At 46.0% G+C, this 21,598-nt stretch overlaps 1 protein-coding gene across 1 annotated transcript in view; it reads left to right on the top strand.

Annotated features, from left to right (window-relative positions):
- INCA1 (inhibitor of CDK, cyclin A1 interacting protein 1) overlaps nt 1-21,598 on the top strand; it is a 51,154-nt gene that overhangs the window by 11,371 nt on the left and 18,185 nt on the right. The window contains exons 3-4 of the mRNA XM_077470860.1: nt 1,259-1,286; nt 3,349-3,545. Of these exons, the coding sequence (XP_077326986.1) occupies nt 1,259-1,286; nt 3,349-3,545 (225 nt within the window). The remainder of the gene's footprint in view (nt 1-1,258; nt 1,287-3,348; nt 3,546-21,598) is intronic.

Genomic DNA, 21,598 nt, shown 5'->3' with positions numbered 1-21,598 from the left:
CCGTTCAGTCGAAAGTATGACGGACTGTGCGTCGGATTGTATGACGGACTAAGTAGGCCATACAATCCGCCCGTGTGTACGCGGCCTATAGTCCTGTGATCACTGCTTACCGACTGTCCTCCTCTCTTCTTCTTCTATAGGCCCTGTGACCACTACTTACCGACTGTCCTCCTCTCTTCTTCTTCTATAGGCCCTGTGACCACTACTTACCGACTGTCCTCCTCTCTTCTTCTTCTATAGGCCCTGTGATCACTGCTTACCGACTGTCCTCCTCTCTTCTTCTTCTATAAGCCCTGTGACCACTACTTACCGACTGTCCTCCTCTCTTCTTCTTCTATAGGCCCTGTGACCACTACTTACCGACTGTCCTCCTCTCTTCTTCTTCTATAGGCCCTGTGATCACTACTTACCGACTGTCCTCCTCTCTTCTTCTTCTATAGGCCCTGTGACCACTACTTACCGACTGTCCTCCTCTCTTCTTCTTCTATAGGCCTGTGATCACTGCTTACCGACTGTCCTCCTCTCTTCTTCTTCTATAGGCCTGTGATCACTGCTTACTGACTGTCCTCCTCTCTTCTTCTTCTATAGGCCCTGTGATCACTGCTTACCGACTGTCCTCCTCTCTTCTTCTTCTATAGGCCCTGTGACCACTACTTACCGACTGTCCTCCTCTCTTCTTCTTCTATAGGCCCTGTGACCACTACTTACCGACTGTCCTCCTCTCTTCTTCTTCTATAGGCCCTGTGATCACTGCTTACCGACTGTCCTCCTCTCTTCTTCTTCTATAAGCCCTGTGACCACTACTTACCGACTGTCCTCCTCTCTTCTTCTTCTATAGGCCCTGTGACCACTACTTACCGACTGTCCTCCTCTCTTCTTCTTCTATAGGCCCTGTGATCACTACTTACCGACTGTCCTCCTCTCTTCTTCTTCTATAGGCCCTGTGACCACTACTTACCGACTGTCCTCCTCTCTTCTTCTTCTATAGGCCTGTGATCACTGCTTACCGACTGTCCTCCTCTCTTCTTCTTCTATAGGCCTGTGATCACTGCTTACTGACTGTCCTCCTCTCTTCTTCTTCTATAAGCCCTGTGATCACTGCTTACCGACTGTCCTCCTCTCTTCTTCTTCTATAGGCCCTGTGATCACTGCCTACTGACTGTCCTCCTATCTCTACCTTGTACTGTCCCTGCAATGACTGATTTGCTGTCACAGAATATTATAGAATGATGTAACTGTCGTTTCTCTTTCCTTTCAGTGTGGATGTCAGTGGGGTCCCCGGGATGGTAAGTGGAAGTTCATTACAGAGATATACCTGACAATTCAAAGCAGCCATAGACATAAGGGGGGAGGAGGTAAAAATCCCACCTCTGCACATTTGTTTGTTATGGAAAGGCATGGGTGCTTTTTTATATGACAATTAATAATGATAATATGGAATAGCGAGCATGCAAACATTTCTTTAAGCTATCTAAAAATTAAAGTTTATGTACAGACAATTTTTTTTATTTTTATTAACACAGTGGGGAAGGATTAGAACCCCTGTAGGAATGTATTATCTGCTGTTCCTTCAGAAAGATTTCCCCTCACTTCCTGTTCTGCCAGCAACAGTTTTTTTAAGCAGACTGTAAGTGAGGGGCAATCACCACTGGTAATATACAGACAGGAAGGGAGGGTAGATCACCCGCCAATGACAATATACAGACAGGAAGGAAAGGTAGATCACCCACCAATGACAATATACAGACAGGAAGGGAAGGTAGATCACCCACCAATGACAATATACAGACAGGAAGTAAAGGTAGATCACCCACCAATGACAATATACAGACAGGAAGGAAAGGTAGATCACCCACCAATGACAATATACAGACAGGAAGGGAAGGTAGATCACCCACCAATGACAATATACAGACAGGAAGGAAAGGTAGATCACCCACCAATGACAATATACAGACAGGAAGGAAAGGTAGATCACCCACCAATGACAATATACAGACAGGAAGGGAGGGTAGATCACCCACCAATGACAATATACAGACAGGAAGGGAAGGTAGATCACCCACCAATGACAATATACAGACAGGAAGGAAAGGTAGATCACCCACCAATGACAATATACAGACAGGAAGGGAAGGTAGATCACCCACCAATGACAATATACAGACAGGAAGGGAAGGTAGATCACCCACCAATGACAATATACAGACAGGAAGGGAAGGTAGATCACCCACCAATGACAATATACAGACAGGAAGGGAAGGTAGATCACCCACCAATGACAATATACAGACAGGAAGGGTAGATCACCACTGGTAATATACAGAAAGGAACTGAGGAAAAGTTACCACTGGCAATATACAGACAGAAAGTGAAGGAAAGTCACCAATGGCAATAATTGATTTGCCACTTCATCCCTTTAAACCCGAACACACATATTAAAGCGGTAGTAAACCCGCAAAATTATTATTTTTTTTTTTTAAACCTGCAAAGCAAAAGGCATAATGAGCTAGTATGCACCGCATACTAGCTCATTATGAAATACTTACCTTAGAACGAGGCCCCAACATCTGGCCCGATCCACGCCGTGGGAGCTGACATGCTCCCTAGGCGTTTCTTCCGGGTATCGCGGCTCCGGCGCTGTGAGTGGCCGGAGCCACAATATCGTCACTCCCGCGAATGCGCGCGGGAGATTTCATTCCGGCCGGCCATTGTCGGATTTTCAGGCCGAGAATCCCCTTGTGCACATGCGCCGCTGCAGTCAGCGGTGCATACCGAGGGGAATATCTCCTAAACCGTACAGGTTTAGGAGATATTTTTTTTACCTACAGGTAAGCCTTATTATAGGCTTTCCTGTAGGTAAAAGTTAAAAATTTGAGTATACAACCACTTTAATAACACAGATTCTGTGGCTGATTAAGGTGGTAATTAAACTCCCTTGTTGCCTTATCTGCATTTAATTAGCCTCAGACTCAGAACCTGTGTAATTCATATGTGTTTGTGTTTAAAGGGATGAGGTGGCAACCCTTGGCAATATACAGACAGGAAGTGAAGGTAAATCACCAATGGCAATATACAGACAGGAAGTGAAGGTAAATCACCAATGGCAATATACAGACAGGAAGTGAGGGTAAATCACCACTGACAATATACAGACAGGAAGTGAAGGTAAATCACCAATGGCAATATACAGCAAGAATAAAAAATGCTTTTCTTTAGTAGAGAAGAGAAAAAGTAGAGCCCCGTCAGAGATTATAGATATTTTCCTTACTTCCTGCAATCAAGTTGCAAATCTCATTATTGTATTCTCTCTCTCTCTCTCTCTCTCTCTCTCTGTCTGGGGTGAAGAAGTCCGGCTACCCAGCATGGAGAGAGAACTACAACTACACCAGCCCGCCTGTACCAAGCCTGGAGTCTCTGCCATCTCCGTCAGAGCTGTGCCGGCCGAAGAAAAGGAAGAAGTCGGAGTCCGGCTATGACAGGAGAGAGATGTCTGTGCAGCACCATATCCAGGAGCTGAAGAGGAAACAGAGCAGCATTGACCAGTCAGTCACAGCTCATATTTTTTATCACAAGATCATTATAGAGCATTTTATACAGACACACAGGGGCTGATTTACTAATGGCAAATAGGCTGTGCAACGTTGTAAGTGCTGTTTGCGCTCTGCAAGGGCAGTTGCTCCAAAACTTCCATCATCCAAACATTTGCAAGCAAAAATCTCTATTTTTTTTTCCCCTTGCACGTGATTGGGTATTCTTCACTTCAGGCTCTAACTATATACAGGTTTCAGCCAGTAGGCCTGATCAGGAGTACTTTTCACTTCACGGGGTTGCAAGGCCTTTGTTTTTCTGTGGTTTGAGACCTGATCCATAGGTGAGCCTTGGGCCAAGACTGATGACCTGCATAGCTGTATCCTGGCTGAAAGGAAATAGTAGGTATTCTGGTTGGCCACCTTTCTTATAGGTACAGCAACAGGGCCCTCAGATATCTGGAGACACCGAATACCTACTATTTCCTTTCAATTGGGGGCTCGTCCGGGATTCCTACTATTTCCTTTCAATTGGGGGCTCGTCCGGGATTCCTACTATTTCCTTTCAATTGGGGGCTCGTCCGGGATTCCTACGATTTGCTTTCACTGGCTAGTGCTTCCTTGGAACCCACCTGAACAATCCACCGATAGAGCCGCTGTCACCAGACCACCACCCACACCTGACTTGAGCTGCCTGCTATAACACGTGTAGATGTTAGCTGTGCTGTCTGTGCCTCCTAGAAGCCTAATCCGATACCCCACTTGGCCGACACAATAATGAGACATTTTCGTATTTCAACTTTCTCTTTTACAAATGATCCAAATTATGGGCAACATGAAGGGCCATATCATTGCCATCCCTGTCATTAGTACTCAATGCTCCATACATTTTCAGTCCATTTTCATGAAATTGGCACAACCAGTACAGTCTTTTCCACAAGTGCCATAAGGAGGCATTTGCTGTTGTGCTACCTGTTATGTTCTGCCTCCCCCCCCCCCCCCCCCCCGTGACCCGAAGCTTACCTTTTTCCTGTTGAGGTGTATGTTTGTTTATTGCCATCCAGGTATGTCTCCAATTGTCCATTTCAGGTTGCCCACAAAGGAGTGGGGCAACATGTGGGCACCTTGTGTTACTCCACGTCCTCTAACTTGAGCATCTAGCTTCACCCACTAAATAGCCGGCACAGGGGAGGACCAGGTCAACTCAATACCTAAAAACATGGCAGCATACCATATGGATACTAACCCTCCCTTACACCCTGTGAATGAAGCTAATCCAGGGGAGACACTGATCTCTGTGCTGTCTCCTTCATTGCCAGAGGCTCCTTTCTATCGGAGGAGAAACTCTGCACTCTGTCATCTTTCTAACTCTAATTACTGGTGCCCATCAGTGACAATTATTTGTGGGGTGGATATAAACGCAGAGATTTCTTTATTAAAGCGTTTGTTACTCCAACATTTCATATTGCTTGTGGCTTCTGTACTATGTACTGGTAATGAGAAAGTATCCTGTTCTCTTTGTATTGCTTCCTTTATGTGAAATCCCTGGTGTTCCGGCACAGGCCCTCTGCTTTCCTATTAAAAACTGACCACACTAAGCAGGAGAGCACACCGCTGTCAGTTCTCTAGCTATGCTGGGAACTCAACTCCTCCAGTGATCATACTTGTGCTGACATGCCCCCCCCTGCACAGCCATTCACTGGGAAGGTCGGTGTGCTGCTGCTTCTCCTCCCCCAGCTCTTTTGCAGCTGAGGACAGAGGGAATGTGATCACTTACAAAAAAAGGGGAAACAAGGTATTTATAATGTTTTTATTTTATATCTATACAAAGAATTTGCCTTTCATTTCTATTTTAAACCGAATGGGTTGTTTTACAAGGTAATTGTTTACAAGCACTTTAATGCTTTTGAATGGTGCGCCCTTAACCACTTCCGGACTGCCGCACGCCGATATAAGTCCTAACTTTGAAGAGGGATATCTTTGTTATGGCAGCAGCTAGCTGCCATAGCCCTGGTATCCTCTTCTTCAGCGGGTGGTCTGGTTTCCGATAATAGTGGTCTCTACGGCGGTTTCGCCGCAAGATCACTTTTATCGGCGGTGGGAGAGGGCGCCGCTCTCCAGTGCCCTCTGCCGCTTACAAGAGGCATCGGTAGCGGCAGAGGCGATCGGATTCTTCTCCTTCCTTGGTATGGAGACGAGTGAGGGGAAGATGGTCTCCATACCATTCCAGGGCGGAAGGGACGTCAAAACATCACTTCCGCCCATAGCTCTTAAAGGGCCATTTTTTTTGTTATTGCATTGTAATGTAAATATGAGATGTGAGGTCTTTTTGACCCCAGATCTCATATTTAAGAGGTTCTGTCATGCTTTTTTCTATTACAAGGGATGTTTACATTCCTTATGAGAGGAATAAAAGTGACACAAAAAAAAAAAAAAAAAAAAAAAAAAAGAACAGTGTTAAAAAAATAAAATAAAAGGTAAAATAAATAAGATTTTTTTTTTTTTTTTTTAAACACGCCCCGTCCCACAGAGCTCTCGTGCAGAAGCGAATGCACTTGAGTAGCGCCCGCATATGAAAACGGTGTTCAAACCTCCTCTGTAACTCAAAATATGCAACCTGTAGAATTTATTAAACGTCGCCTATGGATATTTTTAAGGGTAAAATTTTGTCGCCATTCCATTGTCGCTAACTTTACTGACGTCTTATTTTTTAATTAAAAAAAGTGTAAATTTTTCCAAAAAAGTGTGCTTGTAAGACCGCTGCACTAATACGGTGTGGCAGAAAGTATTGCATTTTATTCTCTAGGGTGTTAGAAAAAAATAATGTATAATGTTTGGGGGTTCTAAGTCATTTTCTAGGGAAAAAAAATGTTTAAACACATTTCAGAAAGAGGCTCGGTCCTAAAGCGGTTAAAAGTAAGTAAAAGTAGAATTCTGGCCTATCACTAACTGATCCTAAAACTGCTCCCCCCCTCCCCCCTTCTAACAACGATATTATCCATTTAAAGTGGTGTTGCCACCCAAAAAAAAAAAAAAAAATAGCTTAAAATTCATATAAAAAAAAAAACTAAGTGAAAAAATAAAAATGTACTCACCTCTAAATGCCTGTTGCTAGGGGGTCCCTCGTAGTCTGCCTCCTTCAGTGCCCGGGCTGGTGACATCACTCCCCCTCGGCGCCGCACAGTAATCTGGGACCTGTCACATGTCCCAGATGACTGTGCGGCGTATCACAGTACGCAGCGCTGCTCGCGCATGCGCAGTGGGTGCCCGGCTGTTTCTTCAGTAAGAATGCAGGTGCCGCGAGCGGAGCGGGGAACGAGGGGGGGAGCTTCGTTCCCCCGCATCGTTGGACCCTGAGACAGGTAAGTGTCCGATTATTAAAAGTCAGCAACTGCAGTATTTGTAGCTGCTGACTTTTAAATCTTTTTTTTTAGGGGGCGCCCCACTTTAAGGGCCAGGCCTATTTTTTACACTTGGTGTTTACAAGTTAAAATCATTTTTTTTTTTTTTTGCTAGAAAATTACTTCGAACCCCCAAACATTATATATATATTATTTCAGACACCCTAGAGAATAAAATGGCGGTCATTTCAATACTTAATGTCACACCGTATTTGCGCAGCGGTCTTGCAACGACATTTTTTTTTGTTGGAGAAAATATACTTTTTTAAATAAAAATATAAGAAAACAGTAAAGTTAGCCCAATTTTTTTTTTTTATATTGTGTTACGCCCAGTGAATTTATACCAAACATATCACGCTTCAAAATTGCACCCTGCTCGTGGAAAGGCGACAAACTTTGACACTTGAAAAACTCCATAGGCGAAGTTTAAAAATGTCTACAGGTTCCCTTTTCTGAGTTACAGAGGAGGTCTTTTACTAGAATTATTGCTCTCGCTCTAATGCTCGCGGCAATACCTAACATGTGTGGTTTGAAACACCGTTTTACATATGCAGGTGTGACTTACGTATGCGTTTGCTTCTGCGCGCGAACCCAGCGGGATGGGGCACGTTACTTTTTTTTATTATTATTTATTTATTTATTTTCTTTCTTTCTTTTTTTTTTTGACACTGCCCCTTTAAAAAAAAAGTTTTTGCATCACTTTTACTCCTATTACAAGGAATGTAAACATCCCTTGTAATAGAAAAAAAGCATCACAGGACCTCTTAAATGTGAGATCTGGGGTCAAAAAGACCTCACGTCTCATATTTACGCAAAAATGTAATAAAAATAAATAAATGACTTTTTTTTTTTTTTTTCAATAAAAAAAAAATTTCCCCTTTAAGACCTTTGGCGTTCGATGTTGCTTTCATCCTCCAATGGTGTGGGGGCGCATCATTCCCTCACTCTACTTCATGCCTCCTGAGGGGAGAACTTTGGATCGTCTCCGCCGCTACCGATGGCCCCTGGTAAGAAAGCGGACCGCCCGCTGTTTCTAAAAATACTGGGGTTATGGCAGCTATCTGGATCCACAAAAAATTATGGATGGACCCTCTGCACACTGCTATATACCCTTTCTAGCAAACTTTGCAATTAAAAAGAACGTGATTTTTTTTTCAGTTCTCATGCATTGCAAAGAATCCCTCTTCTGGCCAGTCCTACACTGCTCTGCAAAATGCAAAATGCTCAGGTGGATATAGTGCTGACATGGGGCGGATAGACACAAGCTGTATGGTTAAATGACATCAGGTGGTCCCACCAACCGACACGTTTCATCACGTCCTGGTGACTTAAAGCGGAAGTCCACCCTAAAGTGGACCTTCCGCTCATTGGAATCCTCCCCCCCTCCGGCGCCACAATTGGCACCTTTCAGGGGGGAGGGGGGTGCAGGTACCTGTATAGTACAGGTATCTGCATCCACTTCCGGCGTAGATTCTGCAGAAGGTACGCCCCTTTCCGCAGAATCTACGCCCCTTTCCGAAAGTCCCCCACTGCCTGCTGGGAAACACACGGATCTCAGAGACAGCGGGGACCATCCTTATTGCGCAGCGAGACTCGCGCATGCACAGTAGGGATCCGGGAAATGAAGCAGAAAGGCTCCACTTCCTGATTCCCATACCCAAGATGGCGGCGGCAGCACCCGAGAGACGATCGAGAGATCGGCTTCGGGTGACGACATCGCGGGCTCGCTGGACAGTTAAGTGTCACTATTTTAAAAGTCAGCAGCTGCAGTATTTGTAGCTGCTGGCTTTAAAAAAAAAAAAAAACGGCGGACTCCCGACGGACTCCCGCTTTAAAGTGATTGTAAAGGTTTGCTATTTTTTTAAATATAACAAACATGTCATAATTATCTGCTTTGTGCAGGGGTTTTGCACAGAGCGGCCCACGATCCTCCTTTTCTGGGGTCCCCCGGCGGTGATCCTGGCTCCTCCTCTTCATCTAGTGCCTCCCCGAGAACCGCTTTTCATGGGGCCACCCGTGCGGGCGCGCTCCAGAGTCCTGCTGCTGCGTCCATTGACAGATAGCAGGACACGGCCCACGCCCCAACTCCCGTGTCACTGGATTTGATTGACAGCAGTGGGAGTCAATGGCTCCTGCTGATATCAATCTATCCAATGAGGGCCAGAGACAGCGGCTGGAGCTGCTGGGCTCGTGCTTGTCACTGGAATGATGGGGTTCAGGTAAGAAAAAGGTAGGGGGAGTCTGGGGGGCAGCTGCAGCACAGAAGGTTTTTTACCTTAACCGCTTCCCGACCACATGCTGGCGACCCATGATCGCGGTATACAGAGGCAGAATGGGGATCTGTCTATGTAAACAAGGAGGATCCCTGGGACAAGATGGAGATCTACAGTTAACCCCTTGATCTCCCCCCCCCCCCCCCCAGTGTTAACCCCTTCCCATCCAGTGTCATTTTTACATTGATCACTGCATTTTTATAGCACCGATCAATGTAATAATGTCACTGGTCCCCAAAAAGTGTCATTTTCGGGTCAGATTTGTCCGCCACAATGTCACAGTCCCGCAGATCACCGCCGTTACCAGGAAAAAACAAAAAAAAATTAATTAAAGTCCTTAAATCTATCCCATAGACTTTTGCGCAAACCAGTCAATATACGCCTATTGAGATTTTTTTTTTTTTAACCAAAAATATGTAGAAGAATCTATATCGGCCCAAACTGATGAATAAATGCGTTTATATATATATATATATATATATATATATATATATATATATATATATATATATTTTTTTTTTTTTTTTTGTTTGGTTGTATATTATAGCAGAAAGTAAAAAAAAAAATATAGTGTTTTTTTATCAAAATTGTCACTATTTGTGTTTATAGCGCAAAAAATAAACACTTCAGAGGTGATCAAATACCACCAAAAGAAAGCTCTATTTGTGGGAAAAAAAAAGACGTCAGTTTTGTTTGGGTATAGCGCCGCACGACCGCGCAATTGTCCGTTAAATCAACGCAGTGCCGTATTGCAAAAAATGGCCTGGTCAGGAAGTGGGTAACTCCTTCCGGGGGCTGAAGTAGTTAAAGTGGTTGTAAACCCTTACAGACCACTTTGGCCTACAGTTAAGCCTAGATTAAGGCTTACCTGTAGGTCCAAGAAATTTCTCCTAAACCTACACGGTTTAGGAGATATTTGCAAAAAGACAGGCACCGCTGTCTACGGCACATGTACCGTAGACAGCGGCACACAGGCACACTGAGCATGCCGCTGCTAACAACGATATGGCGTTAGTGGCGGCTCCCGTGCGCATGCGCGGGAGTGACGTCATCCCGGCTCCGGTCAATCACAGCGCCGGAGCCACGATACCCAGAAAGAAGATTGACGCTCCGTGGAAGAGGGGACATCGGTGACATCGCTGGCTCCTGTGTCAGGTAAGTGACACATAATGGGCTACTATGCGATGCATAGTAGCCCATTATGCTTTACCTTTGCAGGGAAACAAAGTGGAAGCAAAACCCATTAGGGTTTACTTCCTCTTTAATGCATTAAATGCATTAAGGTGAAAAACCTTGAGGTTTTACAACCCCTTTAATCATAGGAAAGACACCTGATTAAGTCACCATCACGTGATGAAACATGTCAGAAGGCGGGGCCGCATACATTGTTTGTGTGTTTTTTCAGCACATTCATCCAGAGTCGCTCATCCTTAATGGGACCTTGACTTGTACCATTGTTGCTGTATGTGAATTATCTGGTGCACTGGTTGACACAGGTGTACTATATTTGTGAGTCATTCTAATCCTTTTTAATAAATGATGATATCTTTTGATACTTCACCATGATGGTCTCCCCATTTTTTTTTATGCATTCATGGTGATTGGAGTTTCGGCTTCTAGGTGATACAATATATCATACCAGTGGTTCTGAGGATACCTGTGGATTAACACCCATCCCTGGGACAAGTGATTTAGACATTACCATTGGGTAGGCCTAATTGTGAGGTTTTTGTTTTAACCTATTTTATATTATTGTAGTATTGTTGTGGTTGCGCTGCATTTTATTCAAATTTTTAGTTTTTTTGGTGCCATCATTGGAAGCCACTTTCTATGGCGGTGTGCCAGCGGGCTCACTCCCGAGCCAGGCTGTGTGCGCATATAGACACATACAGCACGACTCAGCCCCGCTCCCCCCGCACTCTGCTCACAGGATTTGACTGACAGCAGAGCCAATGCCCTCCTCTGCTGACCGAGTCCCTGGGAGAAGAGGAAAAGAGGGGAAAAAAGCCAGGAAAGCGCTGGATCAGTGACAGGCTCAGGCAAGTGTTTGGGGTGGGGGGGGGGGGGGGAAGGAAAATAGTGGGGTGTTTGCAAGAAATGCATTAAGGTAAAAAAAAACACCCAGGCTTTAGAACAACTTTTAGCTGGCCTACCGCATCAAAGTAATGCCACCATTTATTGGATTTTGAATCTTCTTTAGGGGATTCCCCGCCATCCCTTTCCCAAGTTTTGGAGACAAGTGTGTGAATCCAGTTTGAAGCAAGTTCTAGTGATCCTACCATGATGGTTCTTCTTCAGGCACTTCCTGATATGGGATGCTAGCTGTAGTCCTGCATTGTTACCTTGTCACACCAGAATAGCTGTCCCTAGTAACGATGATACCGATAATATTGATTGCAGATGAAAGGAAGGACAGTTGGCCTACATTTAGTTGTAAGGCGGTGATGGTATGCAGAGGAGAAGGTTTTAATAGATTCCAGCTGTCATCGACTTCCCCGCAGAGGAACAGCAGCCTTGAGTAGAGTCTGATGCCTGCGGGTGCACGCTGGACCCTTGTCCACTTGTCACTCAACTGCCATACCTAGAAAGATATGAGTGGCATTCCTCAGCCCTTTTCAGGTGCCTGAAGGGTCATCATCTTCAGGTCTACAAGGTACTGGAATGCAGCTTCAGACCCGATCTTGTGTCCTCCAGCTCTTGGCGTGTGAACTTGAAAATAGTTTGAATTGTTTTCAGTCGCCACAACAGAGGAGAACTTGCTGCCTTGGAGTTGCCTGGATGTTCTGGCTCAGTACTATAGCCCAAAGGAGGACAAGTAATCATCAATATTTCCAGGCTGAAAGCTTAGTCTAAACCAGTGGGGGTCAACTTTCTTGATATGGTGGGCCTCAAGTGTGCCTCTTGACATCACCAAAGGGCCGCTCAAAATATTCAGTGTCAGAGACAGCAGACACACAACACAATATAGTAAAATACCAATGACATGATACATAGTTCCCAACATTGTAAAAAAATGTATAGGGACACTTTTTGGCCGTAGGCGGAGTCTTATTATAATTAGGGGGCGAGGCATGCATTTGTAGGCGTCACATAGCAAAAAATGCGCCGAAGAATGGGCATGGGTTATGAGGAATGGTGTCAATGGCTTATATGGGCGTGTTTCAAATGGGGGTGTGGTTAGTGTCTGAGATGAATGAGAGATGGAGAAAGAAAGGGGAAAATAGGGAGGGAGGGAGGGAGAGAGAAAGAAGGAAAGAAGGAGGGAAGGAGAGAAGGAGAGAGAAGGAAGGAAAGAGGGATGGAGGGACAGCAGGCCCAGATCCTACACCACAATAGAAATGTGTATTCCAGAGTTTAACAAATCAGCAGATAGAGATACTCCAAACACCTGGTGTTAGTGCTTCAATCATCAGCACCATGGTTGTTATGGTATCAGGATGATTGAAGTGCATTATTTCTATTATTACATTGAAATATAAAATGAAATAGTTCAACTCACCATAATGCCGAATCATTGTTAGCCCTGAGCGTGTCACTTGCCACGTCGCAATCCACCAGATGCCATCAGGTGCCCCCCAGCGGAGTCCCTCCTCACATCTGGTGTCCCCAGCAGTGGAGCCCCTCATCACATCTGGTGTCCCCAGGCAGCAGAGTCCCTCCTTAAATCTGGTGTCCCCAGGCAGCGGAGTCCCTCCTTACATCAGGTGTCCCCAGGCAGCGGAGCCCTACTTACATCTTGTGTCCCCAGGCAGCAGAGCCCTCCTCACATCTGTGGTGTCCCCAGGTAGCAGAGCCCTCCTCACATCTGTGGTGTCCCCAGGCAGCAGAGCCCTCCTCACATCAGTGTCCCCAGGCAGCGGCGATCTCCTTCATTACAGTGTATCATGTTCCCAGCAGTAGCAGCTACAATTCCTTTCATGTGTGTTCAGTGGAGAATAGGCCATATATAGCCAATAGGCTTCAGTGTACAAGAGAATTGTCCACTGTACACTGAAGAGAGTAGCCGATTGGCTGCCCCTCCCCTCGCCACTGAACACAAGAGGAAATGCGGCGGCTATCTTTTTGTAGCCCGCCGGCTGTTCTTTTGTCTAAAACATTACCGATTTTCCCAGGACAAAAGCACAATCCCAGGAAATTAATCGGGATGAGCTCCGATCGGGATAAGGGTCACAAAATCGGGATTGTCTCTGGAAAATCAGGACTGTTGGCAAGTATGCATGATACAAGTGATGGTCAGAGACTGCAGACCTGTTACAAGAGATGGTCAGAGACTGCAGACCTGTTACAAGAGATGGTCAGAGACTGCAGACCTGTTACAAGAGATGGTCAGAGACTGCAGACCTAATTCAAGAGATGGTGAGAGATTGCAGACATAATACAAGTGATGGTCAGAGACTGCAAACATGATAAAAGAAATGGTCAAAGACTGCAGACATGATACAGGGGATGGTTAGAGACTGCAGACTTGATACAAGTGATGGTCAGAGACTGCAGACTTGATACAAGTGATGGTCAGAGACTGCAGACATGATACAAGTGATGGCCAGAGACTGCAAACGTGATACAAGAGATGGTCAGAGACTGTAGAAATAATACAAGGGATGGTCAGAGACTGCACACATGATACAGGAGATGGCCAGAGACTGCAGAAATTATATAGGAGATGGTCAGAGACTGCAAACATGATACAAGAGATGGTCAGAGACTGGAGACATATTGCAGAAGATGGTCAGAGACTGCACACATGATACAAGAGATGGCTTCATGAATCCGACACTACTTCTCCTGCTGCCCTCTACCATGGTGGCCCTCTCTTGACTCACTCCCCCAGACCCAATGGATGGAAGAGAGGGGGAGTGAGAATCCTTCTAGCTCCATATAACACCCTTCAGGTACTTCACCCACCTCCCTCTGTCACTCTCCTCTATTGAGGCACATTGCATTTGTCTTTTCTCTCCAGTTTCTCTAAGGATAGCTATGATCTATCGACCCTCTGGACCAATATCAGCCTTTCTTGATGACTTTGCTTCCCCACTTTCTTCTGAATTCCCCACACTCATTCTCAGTGACTTCAACATCCCTGTTAATACTAATGGCGCATACACACAATAGGATTTTCCGACAACAAATGTTCGATGTCAGCTTGTTGTTGGAAATTCCAACCGTGTGTATGCTTCATCCAACATTTGCTGTCGGAATTTCTGACAACAACTGTTTGAGAGCAGGTTCTCAAATTTTCTGACAAGAAGACTTGTTGTCGGAAATTACGAGCTTGTGTACACAATTCCGACGCACTGGCTATTGAACTTCATTTTTCTCGGCTCGTCGTATGTGTTGTACTTCACCGCTTTCTTGACATTCAGAATTTCCGACAACATTTGTGTGACCGTGTGTATGCAAGACAAGTTTGAGCCAACATCTGTCAGAAAAAAATCCACGGCTTTGTTGTCGGATTGTCTGATCGTCTGTAGGTGGCATAACACTCCTGCTGCTTCCAAACTTCTCCGTCTAACCTCCTCCTTTGACCTGAAGCAATGGATACACGCTTCTACTCACTCTGACGGGAACACACTTGACCTTGTTTTCTCCCACCTATGCACTTTGTGCAACCTCTCCAAGTATCCTTTTCCTCTCTCTGATCACCACCTTATTAGTTTCACTTTCTCCCTCTCCGCCATCTCCTCTCCCACCAACCGCCTAACAGTTACCCGTAGAAACCTTCACCGCCTCAACCCTTCTCTTTTCTACTACTGACCACCTCTATAACAAAAACTCATCCCAGCCCTGCCCCAACTTAGCCACTTCTGTCTACAACACTTAAATGTCACCCTCCCTAGACAAACTCGCCCCCCTCACTACACACAGAATCAGGCCACGACCCGAACAACCTTGGCAGACAGATGTCACCAGCAGCCTGAAAAAACATAGCCACGCCCTTGAGTGCCTATAGCATCTGTAGCGTAAGACTAAAGCCTCGTACACACAAAGAGATTTTCGGCAGGGAATTATGTGATGACAGACTGTTTGCCTTAAATCCGACCATCAGTACGCTCCTTCAGACAATTGTTGTCCAACTTTCGGCCAACAAATGTTGGTTAACAGGTTAGTAAATTGTTGGCGGACAACGGTCTGTTGTCAGATTTTCGTATCGTATATACACAAGTCTGCGACAAAAGTCCAAAATACAAACACGCATGCTCAGAATCAATGCTCACCAAACACGACATTAACAGAAGGTGCTCAAAGGATGGCGCTCAAGAGATGAAATTCCAAGTAGTACGTCATTACGTTCGTATTTGTTGGCCGACAATTGTGTGCCTTTAGTATGCAAGAAAAAATCCAGGCACATGCCCTTTGGACAAAAGTCTGACGCTCTGTCTCCTGAAAATCCGATCGTGTGTGCGAGGCTTAAGTCTCAGAAAGATTTCAATCAATATAAATCTGCGCTCCAAAAATGCAATTCTTGCCTCCTCACTGACAAGCAGACCTATTTTATCCCTCTCATTAACCACTTCAATACAGGGCACTTTCGCCCCCTTCCTTCCCAGCCTAATTTTCAGCTTTCATCGCTTTCAGTGACAATTGCGCAGTCATGCTACACTGTACCCAAATGAAATTTTTATCATTTTGTTCGCACAAATAGAGCTTTATTTTGGTGGTATTTATTCACGACTCCGTTTTTTATTTTTTGCGATATAAGCGCAAAAAAAGCGGAAATTTGGAAAAAAAACAATATTTTCTTTTTTCTATTTTAAAAGAAATCCAATAAAATCAAATTTTGTCATAAATTTAAGCCAAAATGTATTCTGCTACATGTTTTTGGTAAAAAAAAATCCGTTAAGTGTATAATAATTGGTTTGTGTGATCACGGACATATGTACGCAAATGATCATGTACAGATGTGTGCAGGTGATCGCGTACATATGTGTGCAGATAATCATTGGGACATGTGATTTTAGTGGGACATATGTGGGGGACATGTTTTTATTATTAGGGACATGTGTTTTTATTATTTGGGGACATGTATGTTTTGGGGACATGTGTGGGGACATTGTGTTTATACTGTGTGGTGTGTTTACACTGTGTGGTGTGTTGTGTATTACACTAGACTGGTGATCAGTGAGTAAAAATCTGTAAAAAACAGCTCATACTCACTGATCATCAGCCGGCTGCAGCGATCTGCTCTCCTCTCCTCAGCGATGACTTCTGTGTGAGGAGAGGAGGAGCCGATTGCCTAGCAACCGGCTGTTTGTTTACATCACATGACGGCCGTGATTGGACACAGCCGTCATGTGATCAGGAGGGCCAATCACAGAGCCCTCCTGCCGATCTGAGATGCGCCGTGTCCGGGTGACACTGGCGCATCGGGATCGCGCCGCTGCGCGGGCACGCGCGCGATCCCGCTCCTTCTGATGGACTTTCCTGAACGTCCTATCAGAAGTAGACGGCTCCCATCCGGCCGTATATGTGCATTGGCCGGGTGGGAAGTGGTTAACAACTTATCATCCGGTCCCCATCAACTTTTCTCTACCTTCAACTCTCTACTTCATCCTCCACTGCCTCCACCAACTAACTCACTCACTGCCCAGGAGATCGGCAATCACTTCAAACAGAAGATGGATACAATTTGTGAGGAGATCTTCACTGTACAGATGCCGTCTTCACCTAACACCCCATGTCCACAGGTACAATCATTACTTCCTTCATTTAACCCCGCCAGTATAGTTGCTAAACTTTTCTATAAAGTCCACCTTACCACCTACCTCCTGGACCCCTTTCCCTCACAAATGATACGTTCACCCTCTGGTTCTATTCTATTCCCCCCTAACTCACATCTGCAATCTCTCCCTCTCTTCTGGCATCTTCCCAAACTCTATAAAAGGTGCATTAATCACCCCATTCTTAAAAAGCTCTCACTAGACCCCACCAATCTTAACAACCTATGCCCCATCTCTTTGCTCCCTTTTTTATCCAAACTCCATGAACGTTTGGTTTACAACCAACTGAGCGTCCACCTCGCCAAGAATAACTTTCTTGATCTCCTTCAGTCTGGATTTTGCCCTCAACACTACATGGAAACTGCTGTCCTAAAACTCACGAACGATGTGCTAACAGCATCCAATAGACACTATTCTGTACTCCTACTCCTAAACCTCTCTGCTGCCTTTGACACAGTGGGCCACCCCCTCCTCCTCAAAAAACTCCAAGCCTTTTGGTCTTCATGACTGTACTCTTCACTGGTTCTCATCCTACTTATCCAACCACACCTTCAGTATCTTTTACAACTCTACTTCCTCCTCTCCTCTCTCTTTCTCTGTCAGGTCCCACCAAGGTTCTGTCCTTGGACCTCTTATTCTCCATCTACACCTCCTCCCTGGGTCAGATAACAGCCACCCATGGCTTCCAATACCATCTCTATGCTGACGACATCTAAATCTATCTCTCTAGTCCTCAGCTCACTCCTTCAGTTTCCTCACACATCACTCATTTACTAACAGACACATCAGCCTGAATGTCACACCACTTACTCAAATGCAATCTATCCAAAACTGAGCTCACGATTTTCCATCTCCCACGTGCCTCTTCACCTGATTTCTCTGTCAAGATCAATAGCACTACTATCATCAGTCTGTCCCTGCATGTCAAGGTTCTAGGTGTAACCCTGGACTCTGAACTATCCTTTCAGCCCCATGTCCAAACACTTCCCAAATCTTGCCGCCTCAACCTCTGTAACATCTCCAAAATTTGCCCTTTCCTAACCAATGACACCACTGAGCTCCTAGTTCACTTCCTGGTCATCTTCAGCCTTGACTACAGCAACTCCTTCCTCATGGGTTTACCTTTTCATAGGCTATCCCCCCTTCAGTCCATCATGAATGCTGCTGCCAGGCTCATCCACCTAACCAATCGCTCAGTGTCTGCTACCCCTCTCTGTCAATCCCTCACCCAACGAATGAAATTCAAAATTCTAACAAGTTACAAAGCCACCCACAACTCGACCCCCAGCTACATCACTAGCTTAGTCTAAAAATACCAACCTGATCATTCCCTTCATTCCCCCCAAGACCTCCTGCTCTCTAGTTCCCTCATCACCTCCTCCCATGCTCATCTCCAGGACTTTTCCCGAGCTTGTCCTATCCTATGGAACTCTCTACCCCAATCTGTCTGACTATCTCCTACTCTGCTTGCTTTTAAACGATCCCTGGAAACCCTCCTCTTTAGAGAAGCCTATCCTGCCCACACCTACAACTATACTTTTACTTTCTCCATCAGATCATCCCCCACAGTTATTACCTTTTGTATCACTTGACCTTCTAGATTGTAAGCAATGAGCAGGGCCCTCTGATTCCACCTGTATTGAATTGTATTGTACCTGTACCGTCTGCCCTAATGTTGTATAATGCTGTGCAAACTGTTGGTGCTATATAAATCATGTATAATAATAAAAATGATAATGGTCAGAGACTGCAGACATGATACAAGAGATGGTCAGAGACTGCAGACATGATACAAGAGATGGTCAGAGACTGCAGACATGATACAAGAGATGATAAGAGACTGCAGACATGATACAAGAGATGATAAGAGACTGCAGACATGGTACAGGAGATGGTCGGAGACTGTGGAAATGATACAGGAGATGGTCAGAGACTGCAGACATGATACAAGAGATGGTCAGAAACTGCAGACATGATACAAGAGATGATAAGAGACTGCAGACATGATACAGGAGATGGTCAGAGACTGTGGAAATGATACAGGAGATGGTCAGAGACTGCAGACATGATACAAGAGATGATCAGAGACTGTGTAAATTATGCAAGAGATGGTCAGAGACTGCGGACATGATACAAGAGAAGGTCAGAGACTGCAGACATGATACAAGAGATGATAAGAGACTGTGGACATGATACAGGAGATGGTCAGAGACTGTGGAAATGATACAGGAGATGTTCAGAGACTGCAAACATGATACAGGAGATGATCAGAGACTGCAGACATGATACAAGAGATGATCAGAGACTGGGGACATAATACAAGAGATGGTCAGAGACTGCAGACATGATACAAGTGATGGTCAGAGACTGCAGACATGATACAAGTGATGATCAGAGACTGCAGACATGATACAGGAGATGGTCAGAGACTGCGGACATGATACAGGAGATGGTCAGAGACTGAAGACATAATACAAGAGATGGTCAGAGACTGCGGACATGATACAGGAGATGGTCAGAGACTGCAGACATGATACAAGAGATGATCAGAGACTGTGTAAATTATGCAAGAGATGGTCAGAGACTGCGGACATGATACAAGAGATGAGAAGAGACTGTGGACATGATACAGGAGATGGTCAGAGACTGTGGAAATGATACAGGAGATGGTCAGAGACTGCAAACATGATACAGGAGATGATCAGAGACTGCAGACATGATACAAGAGATGATCAGAGACTGGGGACATAATACAAGAGATGGTCAGAGACTGCAGACATGATACAAGTGATGGTCAGAGACTGCAGACATGATACAAGTGATGATCAGAGACTGCGGACATGATACAGGAGATGGTCAGAGACTGCGGACATGATACAGGAGATGGTCAGAGACTGCAGACATAATACAAGAGATGGTCAGAGACTGCGGACATGATACAGGAGATGATCAGAGACTGCGGACATGATACAGAAGATGGTCAGAGACTGCGAACATGATACAGGAGATTGTCAGAGCCTGCAGACATGATACAAGAGATGGTCAGATACTGCATACTTTTGTCACCCTGGAAGAGCATGGAAAAAGTGCACCAGTGTGAAAGGGGTCAAAATACTGCATCTCAATCGCCCACCTTTATGAAGGTGTAAATCAATATAGATTTTTTCTTTTATTTTTGTAGTCTGCTAGATTAACCACCTCCTTACTGCCATATTGTATATATATAAAAAATAATAAATCTGCCCATACCCTTTCCTGTGTTATGAATGGGCTGAATGTTTGTAAGTGCAGCATGAAAGAGGGGCAGCAGATTCAGGCTGGGTTCACAATAGTGAGAATCAGATGATGGTTTCCCCGCATCCAATTTGCATGCCAGGAGATTGTGACTGGCTCTCTATGGAGCCGGTTCACACATCTCCGCAGTGGCTCCGGTGCGAATTGCAAAGGAGTCCTGTGCGTCTTTTGGTCTGTTTTGGGTACAAATTCAGCCCAAAATTTGTGCTGAAATTGGACCCGAAGCGGTGAATGTAGGCGCACCGGACCCCCTGCTGTGAGCCGGAGCGTGCTGCGGTGTGAACCCAGCCTGAAAGTGAAGGTTGGAGAGGCCTAAAGGGCCACTGACCGCCAGAGATTGTGGGGTTGTTTTTTTAAGTCACAGAGGTTTGCCACTGACCACTAATGATTGTGGGCAGTGGTGGCTGGTGTTTTTTTTTTTTGGGGGGGGCGGAAAGCAACCATTAATTAGTCACTTAAGCCATCCTAGGTGACCAGACTGCCCAACACCTACAGCCCTGAATACAAAATACTGTACAATACACATTGTTATAAGCATAAAACATAACACTGTGGGGGGAGCACTCAGGGGGACACTGTGGGGGGGGGGGGAAAGGGGACACACTGGGACACTGGGGGGGGGGAGAGCACACAGGGGGACACTGTGGGGGGGGGAAGGGAACACAGGGGGACACTGTGAGGGGGAGGAGAGCACACAGGGAGACCCTGGGAGGGGGAGAGGGCACAGGGGGACACTGGGGAGGGGGAAGCACACAGGGGGACACTGGGGGGAGCACACAGGGAGAGCCTGGGAGGGGGAGAGGGCACAAGGGGTCACTGGGAGAGGGGGAAAGCACACAGAGGGACACTGGGGGGAGCACACATTGAGACCCTGGGAGGGGGAGAGGGCACAAGGGGTCACTGGGAGAGGGGGAAAGCACACAGGGGACACTGTGGGGTTGGAGAGCACACAGGGGGACACTGGAGGGGGCGCACACAGGGGGACACTGTGGGGTTGGAGAGCACACAGGGGGACACTGGAGGGGGCGCACACAGGGGGACACTGGAGGGGGCGCACACAGGGGGACACTGTGGCGGGGAGAGCATACAGGGGGGCAGTGTGGGGGGAGCACACAGTGGGACACTGTGGGGGGAGCACACAGGGGAACACTGGAGGGAACACACAGGGGAACACTGGGGGGGCACACAGTGGGACACTGTGGGGGGGGAGAGCACACAGGTGAACACTGGGGGGAGCACACAGGGGGACACTGTGGGGGGGGAGCACACATGGGGAAACTGGGGGGAACACACAGGGGAACACTGGGCGGGAGCACATGGGGGGACACACAGGGGAACACTGGGGGGGCACACAGGGGGACACACAGGGGAACACTTGGGGA

This window comes from Lithobates pipiens, unplaced genomic scaffold (assembly GCF_037356315.1).
Source record: "Lithobates pipiens isolate NorthernLeopardFrog02 unplaced genomic scaffold, aLitPip1_a1.2 Scaffold_8, whole genome shotgun sequence".
Taxonomy (NCBI): domain Eukaryota; kingdom Metazoa; phylum Chordata; class Amphibia; order Anura; family Ranidae; genus Lithobates; species Lithobates pipiens.
Note: the sequence above shows the minus strand (reverse complement) of the source record. Positions and strands in the feature narration are given on the sequence as shown.